This window comes from Amblyomma mixtum, unplaced genomic scaffold (genome assembly GCF_055824585.1).
Source record: "Amblyomma mixtum isolate Tamu unplaced genomic scaffold, ASM5582458v1 scaffold_17, whole genome shotgun sequence".
Taxonomy (NCBI): Eukaryota; Metazoa; Arthropoda; class Arachnida; order Ixodida; family Ixodidae; genus Amblyomma; species Amblyomma mixtum.
In genome coordinates this window covers 1,415,816-1,426,042 of record NW_028317706.1, presented here as the reverse complement: position 1 = coordinate 1,426,042, position 10,227 = coordinate 1,415,816, and the positions used below count along the sequence as shown (strand labels likewise).

At 43.3% G+C, this 10,227-nt stretch overlaps 1 protein-coding gene and 2 long non-coding RNA genes across 3 annotated transcripts; all 3 read right to left on the bottom strand.

The window, feature by feature from the left end:
- Window positions 1-306: 306 nt before the first annotated feature.
- LOC149324781 (uncharacterized) lies at window positions 307-2,778 on the bottom strand. The gene is made up of 4 exons (XM_089565269.1): window positions 2,728-2,778; window positions 2,415-2,574; window positions 1,685-1,788; window positions 307-433 (listed from the first exon to the last, which is right to left on the bottom strand). Exons 1-4 carry the CDS (start codon window positions 2,776-2,778, stop codon window positions 416-418), a joined length of 333 nt encoding a protein of 110 aa, XP_089421395.1. The 3' UTR covers window positions 307-415.
- Window positions 2,779-3,520: 742 nt separating this feature from the next.
- LOC149324780 (uncharacterized) lies at window positions 3,521-6,776 on the bottom strand. Its single transcript, XR_016286699.1, has 3 exons — window positions 6,674-6,776; window positions 4,746-4,808; window positions 3,521-3,884 (listed from the first exon to the last, which is right to left on the bottom strand). It is a non-coding gene; the product is annotated as an uncharacterized LOC149324780 (long non-coding RNA).
- A 1-nt stretch (window position 6,777) lies between these two features.
- Window positions 6,778-7,513, bottom strand: LOC149324779 (uncharacterized). Its single transcript, XR_016286698.1, has 4 exons — window positions 7,466-7,513; window positions 7,269-7,351; window positions 7,085-7,175; window positions 6,778-6,812 (listed from the first exon to the last, which is right to left on the bottom strand). It is a non-coding gene; the product is annotated as an uncharacterized LOC149324779 (long non-coding RNA).
- Window positions 7,514-10,227: the final 2,714 nt, after the last annotated feature.

The window sequence follows — 10,227 nt, the reverse complement described above, 5'->3', positions numbered from 1 at the left end:
CCAGTGGTTACCATGACAGTACACAACACCGTCAAGTGCTTTTTTGGCTTAGCTTACAAGGCCGTCAAAAAAATGCTTACCTTACAAGGCCGTCATCCATTACATATGTTTTCATAAAAAACATAAAATTGACAGAATAAATCGCTCAAACCCAGTGTTTAACACAAAGCTCACTTAGCTAACCCAGGGAAGCCAAGACATCTGAATGGCAAAGAAACCAGTGGTTACCATGACCGTACACAACACTGCCAAGTGCTTTTTTGGCTTAGCTTAAAAGCCTAGAGGCAAGCAAGTTGACTTGAGAGGTAATAACATAACCTGAAGAATCAGAAATGAAAACCTGATGTCCAAGTTGCACAACACCACAGTGAATCTTGTGTTGCCCAGTCAGCACGCACGTCAGATGGCGGTGGCCTCACTCCGTGACCGGCTCCTATTGATACCATAATGGAAAAGTACTTTTGTAAACTGATAACACCTGAACCACTACCGCTATACACTGACAGCACCGAAAAAAATTCCAGGGGTGCACATTAGTCTGCTTAGGTGCAGTAATGCGAAATCATTAGACGCGTTGTGATAATACATTGTTCATTTTTGAATATTTTAGTTTTTAATTATTTCATATTTCAAAAATCTCATTACTTGTTTATTTCCATCAACATAGACAAGGAGAATTATGGACACGGTTGCAAGAAGTTGGCATAGAGTTGTGGTTAGCGCACTCGGCTGGGGCACGGAAAAGTGGTGGTTAGATTCCTGGCGTGACACTATTTTTTTTTTCTTAAAGGGTCCCTGAAAAGGGTGTTCGTGGTTGGCTATAATACACTTGCATTATGTACAATACAGGCCACCGAGTGTTCATGCTACGTACTGGACCTCAAAAGCGAACCGATCATTTACAATATAGTTTTAAAAATTTGCGCTTCCATGCCTCGCAGTGACCTGCAGTGCCGAGCTTTTGCCCAAATCTGTGCGTAACGCGTCATGGCACGCTCACGCTCTTCACGTCTCCAGCGAAGGGCTGCCATTGGTTCGCCGTGACACCATTTTCTGACATCACACAGCTCCCATGGTCGCAAGACCCCCCACCGCTTCCCTTCCTTCCCCCCCCCCCCCTTCTGCTGCACGTGTCGGCAGCTGGCGGAGGTGCTGACATGTCGGCATGCAAAAAGTGACAAGACGAGAGTGAAAGGCGCGAAGATGCGTAAATTTAAATTTTGAGGGGAGATAACTAAACTTCCACAAAACGCATTAAGGAAATTCTTGCTGGAGGATATTCGTGAAGCAGCGTCCTTTAACGTCCTCGACATACCGCAACTTTATTCAGAGCCCCTTTCAGAGCTTCTTTAAGTTTCAGTTCGTGCAGACACGCTTTGCCAACACGCTCTGTTTACAGGTCTTGTCCGTGCCACTCATGAGATAAGAAATGCTTTTGCATTATTACTTAAACCAGTAGTGCCAATACAGACTCTTTAGTCTGCTTTTGACGGGCTAAGCTGCTCTATTTACTAGGAATTAGTTAAAACAGCCTTATTACTGCTTATGCTGCCTGTCATGAGTCGCTCAAAGGAATGAACAACACTTTGGGCCAGTACAGACCCAGGCCAGTTTCCACAAGAACTAAAATGAAACAGTGAAATCTCAAGGCTGCATCAAGTCTGATATCAAAGGACAGCGTTACCTTGGTGCTCTTGGTGCGGTGCCGTGCAGGGGCATGGCGCAGCCATTCACGGATCACTTCCTCCACGGCAAACTCTCTGCAATCGTGGACCATCTGTACAGCAGCTGTATACAAAAAATATAAAGCAGTAATTAATCACGTCCTGTTTTTACTTTGCACAATTTTAATTGAGTTTGACCTAATTTTTTAAAAATTTGATGACATACAGAAAACAATTTGAACTGATGTTGATGGGAATTCTTGTTAACCGTAACAAAATTCTAAATGGTTTGGTCTGACCTGAAAACCAAAATAAGCACAGGACTGAAGGCTCTCCGTTCTGCACTCCTTTTCCTGCACAGCAGTTGGATATCGCATACCTCAGCAAAGTGAGACACACAGAATCAAGCCATCAGGATTGTTGTGATTTGGCACCATTTGCATCATTAAAATGCAGCCATTCAAACAAAAGATGCTAAATTTGAGTTTAGCTCAGTAGATATTTGGTGTACAGTATGCAAAGCCTGGCATAGACACTGATATCTAGCTTGCCACTAACTTCGTAGACTGGTCCCACTTTTAATTATTCATCCCAACAAAAGTGCAAGAAAAAGTTTAAGGATTAAATTCCCTTTTTATTTCTATATGTCTGCTTTAGCCACAGCGTACATGCACGGCTTTAAGAGAACTCATGAACGTAGCCATCTTCGAATTTTTACTTGCATGCGACTTGTACAGATGGGTTACTTACATATGATGCAAGAGGCCACACGCAGTCCTGAAAATGAGTGTTTTCCTTTCTTTCCAAACCAGGAAAATTCACTGGCTAAGGCATCAGTTAGAAGGTGTCGAAGAACTCTCCGAGTGCTAGTTGTTATGTTAGCACCTCCTTTGGGAGCAAGTTCTCGAATCTAAAAAAGATGGGAGATTACTAGCATCATGCAACAATGAATCAAAGTCAATGTATTCACAGCCTTGCTAGGCTAAGTAGCAATATATCTAGCCTCAAGTACACCATAGAATTGCTTTGGGGATCTGATTGTGAAATGTTTGCTTCACAGGACCACAAAGTGACTTAGGTCGGTTCTTTTCTTTGTGCAGTAAGATGTAAACATTGATTTGATTCCATTTATTGGGGTTTAACGTCCCAAACCGACTCAGGCTATGAGAGACGCCGTAGTGGAGGGCTCCGGAAATTTCGACCACCTGGGGTTCGTGCCCGTTAAGGAGCCCCAGGAGGTCGAAACCGACTGAGTGAAGATATCTAGTGATGTGCTGGGGGTAATGGAGTGGTCAAGGGTGTTCCATTCTCTTACTGTAAGTGAAAAAAAGGAGTATTTCAGGCAGTCAGTACGAAATGTGTGCTCTTTTAATGTTTCTGAATGTCTGTGACGTGTAGGTCTCGTCTCTGGGGCCATCAGGTACCTAGTTTTATCAAGGTTAAGCTGATTATGGAGTAACTGGTAAAGTAATTTTAGTCGTGCAAGTTTAGCTCTATTTTCCAGAGTGAGAATGCCGGCTGTCTTGAGTAGTTCGGTGGGTGAGTCAGTAGGCCTGTATTTGTTAAACATAAATCTCACTGCCTTTCTTTGGATAGCTTCTAATTTTCCTATGAGATATTTAGTATGAGGAAACCATTAAACGTTCGCATATTCGAGTACCGATCGTACGAAGGCGTGGTATGCAATTAGTTTTCTTGGAGGAGGAGCTTGTTGAAGATGCCTTTTGAGGAACAGGAGTTTTTTAATGGCGGCTGATGTGACATAGGTGATATGTGAATCCCATCTAAGATCATGTGATATTATTACAGCGAGGTATTTATAGCTGTTAACTCGAGTGAGGGGGGCGTTGTTGACAACGTAAGTGTAGGAAGACTGATGTTTTTTTCTGGTTCAGTGTGAGAAGAGCGGACTTATTAATGTTAAGGGCCATCTGCCAGTCTTTACACCACCTAGATACGGCTTCTGCAGCAAGTAAGCACAAAAATGTAAGCACAAAAAAAAACTGCAAGCACTTACAAACATTTCCTTTTTTGAACCAGTTAGAGTATCATCAAACTCTTTCAAAGAGCTGTAATCGCTGAAGGCAGTGGTCACGAAACGCTGCTGTCCATGTACCTCCTCTCTTGCATATCGACGAGATATTGCGGCTAAAGCCTCTCCTTGCTGCTCTTGAACAATACGTAGCACCGCCAGCTTGCTCAGCACTTGGTACTGGAACTCTGCAACAATAGTGTGCATGTTCTTTGCAACCTATTCAAAGTATTTTTCAGCATAAACAAATAAAAGTACCTAAAAAACTTGCACTTACAAAGTCCAGTACTGATAAAGTAATTTCATAATGAAATATAAAACCAGAGCATAAAATAAGCTATACTTCGTTTCATACATAGCGGTCAGCACTGCCAAGGCTGCGCGCCTGTTTGAGCAGGTCAAGTCACAACAAAAAATAGTTCGCCATACCACCAATGCGAACACAGGCATGTTTCATTCCAACAGATCCCAATACCATGACTGGCAACCTCATACACTTCGTTTTGCCTCTTACCACACTTCAGCTGTGTGATTCGTAGACTTCAAGGAGCAGGAATGTCATGTGGCGGAGTGATACACAGCTGGGGCACCTTTTCTCTCAGACTGCATCCACACGTAAAATGTAGTTCACCATCACTGAAAGTTATAATATGGAGGTCCAGTGACAGAAAGCCCATCAGCCTTGATTGTGATTTGGAATGCTAGCATTTTGTTTTATACTGCTCTTTGATTTAGTTCAAACCCTCACTGGGGCTTCAAGAAGAACGAATGATGCGTGGCAGAGTAATATGGCTTCACAGCGCAGGACTTGCACAGCCACCACAGCGTTGACTACTATATATGAAAAGCAGTATAGAATAGTGTGTACAAATGGCACACTCACTGAACATTTATTCTTATTCCTCTGTAAAAACATTCATTAGTTATTAGCCAGCTACATGTTACAGAAAGTATGGTCACAAATGAAAGCAACATGTACCTACAGCATCCACTCAGATGTGTTTGAGAACTGTATCATGAATGTATATTTAGAATGTCTTTGCACTTACCTTCAGGGGGTAGTAGTCTTTTCTTCAACTGGGAGCAACATTCACTAGCAGATGGCAGGTCACCTGTAAAAACAAACTACCGTATTTAGGGCAATAAAACAAAATCATCAAAAAGGGGGACATGCAACTCTGCTACATATATTGTTACGCGGCGGCCAGCCGAAGAATGAGGCGTGGTGAACGATGGCTATGAGATGGTTTAATGGCCGCTGGCCTAGCGCGAGCGCTCCGTCCCGCGCCACTGCCAGCTTCGTCTTCGTCACACTACCCGGGGCCTCCGAGCGATCGTCCCGATCGGTGACGAACAGACGGCGAAATGGCGATGGTCTTGAGTGAAGGATCGAACAATATGTAGAAGATGGTGCAGTGCTGGCCGCCACGATGAGTAAGATGAGAGAATGAGTCCCGGTCCACGAAGCATCCGGGCCGGAGGGTGCCAGGAGCTGACGGCCGAGGTCCTTGGACGCACCGGACGGCAGGGGCAGGGGGGCGGTTTCTTCACGTGTGGGTCTTCGGTCTCGGGTCGGTGGGGTCTCGGGTCGGTCGGGCCTCGGGTCGGTCGGGTCTTGGGTCGTCGTGTCTTGTGGTCCGGGCGGGGGACGGGGCTGGGGTGAGCGGCGAGGTCGGTTCAGGTCGGGCGGGCTGGGGCATGGCCGGGCGGCGCGGACCAGGCACTCACGGCCGACGTCCACGGCAGGCGCAGGACACCGAAGCTCCGGGACCAGGATGGCGATGAAGGGACCCCAGCACCTCCACCAAATGTTACGCGGCGGCCAGCCGAAGAATGAGGCGTGGTGAACGATGGCTATGAGATGGTTTAATGGCCGCTGGCCTAGCGCGAGCGCTCCGTCCCGCGCCACTGCCAGCTTCGTCTTCGTCACAATATAATGAGTTCATAGGTTTAATGTCCCAAAGCGACTCAAGTTATGAGGGCGCCATAGTGAAGGGCACCGAAAATTTCAACCACCTGGGGTTCTTTAACATGCATTGACATTGCACAATACACGGGCCTCAAGCATTTGGCTTCCATCAAAATGTGACACCGTGGTTGGGACTGAACCTGTGTCTTTCAGGTCAGCAGCCGAGCAACATAACCACCGAGCCAGGGCAGCGGCGTAACATTTGTAATGAAAATAACTGTGTCACTATTCAACTTCACTTTATGTTCAAGTAAACTGTAAATCTGGTAATTTTTTTCATGCATAATGCAAACTTATAAGCCAGAAAGAAATGGTATAGTATACATGTGCATTAAAGTAAACAAAACAGATCGTGTATTTTGCTGTTATGCATTTATTGATGAATAATACCTTTGGCAGAGCATGTGATAGTAAAAGAGTGAAAACTGCATGTCATGTATCAGAAAATGTCGTAGTTTTAGAACAATGGGTCTTCAAACTGGTGCATCACAAAAAAGCTCCAGTGCCTACTAAATCTAATTTTACAGGCATACACAAATATTGTCACTACAAAAAGCCAGGAACTATTGCCATTTACATATTAAAGCCATACCCTTTCAGCTACAAACTTCAGGCAGTTTATGGATTCTGGAAGTGCTGGAGCTTTGTGATGCTAGAAATAATGTAAAAAGAGATCAAATAAATATGAAATCTTCGAAAACAAAGAAGCCAAACAAATCACAACAGTGGTCACACCTTTCGAAGGCTGAATTCTAAAAGCAGTGTTACATTTGAAGTACATAAAAGGCAGCAGACAATTATGAAGTCAAACTCTTTACTAATATCATAGGCTTATAAACAATAAAATAGGTACTTCTGCAGGAGCGAACAATAATAAGCGCAATAATAGGCACACTATTGCAATGCTGTTTCTAGCTCAGAAAATGCCATGACAACTACCAACAACAATCAACGGCACCTTTATGTGTAATGTGTAGGTTATTGATAAAGTACAAAATTCGTTCTCACCAACTTCATTCCTCTCGTCAGAGTGGTCACTGGTCCCTTCTGTGTTTGCTACAAGAGAGAAGTCTTAGGTTCTGCAGTAAAACTACCCAAAGGCATTGCTTACTAATTTCATCCACGTCCATTGAGTCATGCTGATCGCCTAAAAATAAATCATAGGGGTCACCACTGTGAGTACCTGCATTGTGCAACATGATAAGGGAGTAAGTACTCATTAGCGGCCACTGAAGCACAGTCATATGGATACAAAGGTAAGCAATACAGCTTCCAGAAAAACTTGGTAGCTGAAGAAAAATTCGCCCGAGTCCAGCCTACGCTTGTGTACAACATGCCAATGAGTAGTTACTGCCTCATTACAAATCTGCACCTAAGAGGAATCCCTCAAACACTTGACCAATACTGCAACATACTTACGTGGTGCAGTTGATGGCCCAGGGAAGCCAATGGGAGGTGATGGCGGTGGCCTCACCTCATCCTCGCTTGCATAGCGACTTGGTTTTGACACCTTTGTCGAAAAACAGGAAGGGTAGATTCAGAAAACTAGCACACAGCTACGGCATCAGTGCTAAAATAAATGCAAGAAATAATAGCTTATAACCTTCCGCTTTCCAAGAGAATCGCTCTCTAAGTCCGAGGTGTATTGAGCCCGGTCCAGTTTTTTTCGAGCATCGGCATAGTTCGCTGCAGTGAAAAAGTAAAAACTAAGGTTGTGTATAATTTCGGCTAAGAAAGTGTAGTGCGATTTATGACAAAGATTCTTGCTAAGCTGTGGCATGTTAAAATAAACAAACTTACTGTATGTGCCCTTTACATTGATGTTAAATCTCTTCCAGTCTTCGCCAGGGTTCTTTGCTTTCTGGAAAAACGAGTTCTTAGAACCAGGGCCAGGTGGCCAGAAACACTTTCTTCCATTTATCCAGGATGCAGGGACGATGTCCACTGCGCCTTCTTCTGTAAATTCAACTATGCAGAACTTCATCTGGAAACAATGACATTGCTTATTTAATATTCTTGTGAAAACATGCCAGTGCTTTCGTTTTGCCTCCCAAAATTATTTGACCTGGCTTACAGAATCTAGTGGACATGTAACCTTCAGTTAGAGCAAGAATGTGCATACACTAGAGCTGAAAAATCAGTCTAGTTACATCATTATTGACTTGTCTGTTGATTTCAGATGTTAGTTGCTGAAAAATCAGTCTAGTTGCATCATTACTGACTTGTCAGTTGATTTCAGATGTTAGTTATGCTCAGCAATTTTTGTCTTAGTTTGGCCGGTCACAAATTTTCACAATTTATGAAATGCAGAAATGGTGATACCTTTTCATGGTTCGGAAACGAGGCTGGAAAATTGGGCAAAAGGCTGCCAGAATGCAAACTACAAATGCTGCCGAAAGCTACATGAACTGCTGTGCAGGACAATAACGTCTGAAGCTGCGATAACAATTGCTGCCAGTGACAAAGCAATTAAACCTAAAATCTTGAGAACGAGAGTACCTCACGACAAGAGTGTGCCTTGCCAGAGACTACCAGCAAATGCAGATGGCTCTACGCATATCAACTGACAAGCCAAAATGGGCTAGGAAGAAACAATGGGCACCCACACGAACAAAAGGAGACCCTACTGCATCTCGGGAGGGCACAGCTATGAGCATGGTGCATTTTAGACCTGCATATATATATATATTTTTCACATCTTTCACACGTTTTGAAATCCTTGTGTTTTTCCAAAATGATTTTGCCCCACCTCATCTTACACAAACTGTGTAACGTTTTTCTGAATGGATATTTTGAAATGTAATTTTCGCCACTAATTCCCCATATACAGATATATGCAATAAATAAAATAAAATTTGAATCTATTGAAGATTATTTAAAAAACATCTGTTTTGAAATAAATGTTGAAATAAACAATTTTTTCCACTTTGTTCACTTTTTTAAAAATTGCTTTCTCAGTATTGATTGCATTACATTTATCCTAGTTCATTGCACAAGTCACACATTCAGCTACACAAATGGCAAAGCTTTCCTCAGTTCAGCATTCCAGTAGCTTATCGTTGCTAGCGCGACTAGCAGCTTTAACATATTTGCAACAAAAATTAACTCCCAAAAATTGAACCAATTTTTGTACTTTAAATAGTTGGATAAGTTGAATGATATGTGCTTAATAAAAAAAAGGTTACTATTGTTCTAGCTGCTGATTTTTAAAAAGTTTTTCAGTGTGGCCTCGCACCTTAACCTGAGATAGCTTGTGTTGGCTGCAGCACAAGATATAAGTTCAAAGTAAGAATAGCAACGAAGTAATGTAAACCCTGACCACAGTGACTGGCGTTTTAAGCCAACTGCATTCAACTGAGTCAGAAATCTGATGGGTGTGCATTCAGATTTGTCTTTACTACTACCAATATTTTTTTTCCTTTTTTTAGGTTGGTTAATGTTGCCATGAAGCGATGCAAAAGTACTTGATGCAGGGCTTGTTGGTTCATGTTACAATATTTTTAACCGTTTGCTCCGTTAAAAATATTGTACCATTAAGCGAGCACGAACACACGCAAAAATACAGGCAGCGCTGGTCATGTCTCCAATTTGTAGTCGACAGCAATTTCCAACCTTAAATGCAGTAAGGCAACACGAAGTATCGAATGATTGAAAAATATGGAACTCTTAAATTATATCTCACTTACGTTCCCAGGACGTGACAAGTAATATCTACGAGGAGTCTAGGTTAAGGCAGATATAACGTCGTGGGTACGTCTTTAGCTTTTCCATGAAAAAAGGTTGGTAGATAAGACGTCTGAGAGATTTTGCTTTGGTACATAGACGTTCAGACTTAATCTGGACATCTATGGGAGGTTTGTGGTTTGCTGGGATGTTTTGCCCTGAAATCATTTCGTACTTGTACAGACCATCCATAACCACGGTGCCCATGAAACCAAACGTTGAAAAAATGCTCGCGACGGATTCTGTACAGTTTCGCCGCTGTCTTAATCTCAATTTTATCCCTCATGGTGCTTCGTCACTTGCAGTTTAGAGAAGGGGCACTCAAGGCTAGGAGTCCCGTCTCTCCGGAATCGGCTGCCCTTGAAGCGGTCCTCCAATTGCCGGTCGGGGAATCTAACTCGCTCGAAAACTGGCCCATTGACTATCCGAAATGAAGGGTTTTTTAGGACAAAACGAAATTGTTCACCCCCATGAGACTGTTCCCGACGAAGATATGCGCGACCCCGAGCATGGGCAGAACAATGCGCGGAGAGGTCATAGACACAACCAAGATTTGCCCTGAAATACTTTCGTAGCCTTTAGAGGCCGTCCATAATCCCTGTGCCCATGGAACCGAACGTGGAAAAAATGATCGCCATGGATTGTCTAGAGTTCCGCTGCTGTACTAATCTCTTTATACCTATCTTGGCGCTATTTGACTTGAACGTTAGAGTAGGGCAACTCAAGCCTTTGAATCCTGTCGCTCCGGAATCGGATACGCTTGAAGCGGTCCTCAAATTAGCAGATCGGGAATCTAACTCGCTCGAAAATTGGGCCCATGACCGCCCGAAATAAAGGGC

Coding starts and splice junctions, on each gene's coding strand:
- LOC149324781 (XM_089565269.1), bottom strand. CDS start 2,778: ATGTTTACATCTTACTGCACAAAGAAAAGAACCGACCTAAGTCACTTT. Junction 2,575..2,727: donor CCGACCTAAGTCACTTTGTG/GTCCTGTGAAGC, acceptor CATCTTTTTTAG/ATTCGAGAACTTGCTCCCAA. Junction 1,789..2,414: donor TGTGGCCTCTTGCATCATAT/GTAAGTAACCCA, acceptor TTTTGTATACAG/CTGCTGTACAGATGGTCCAC.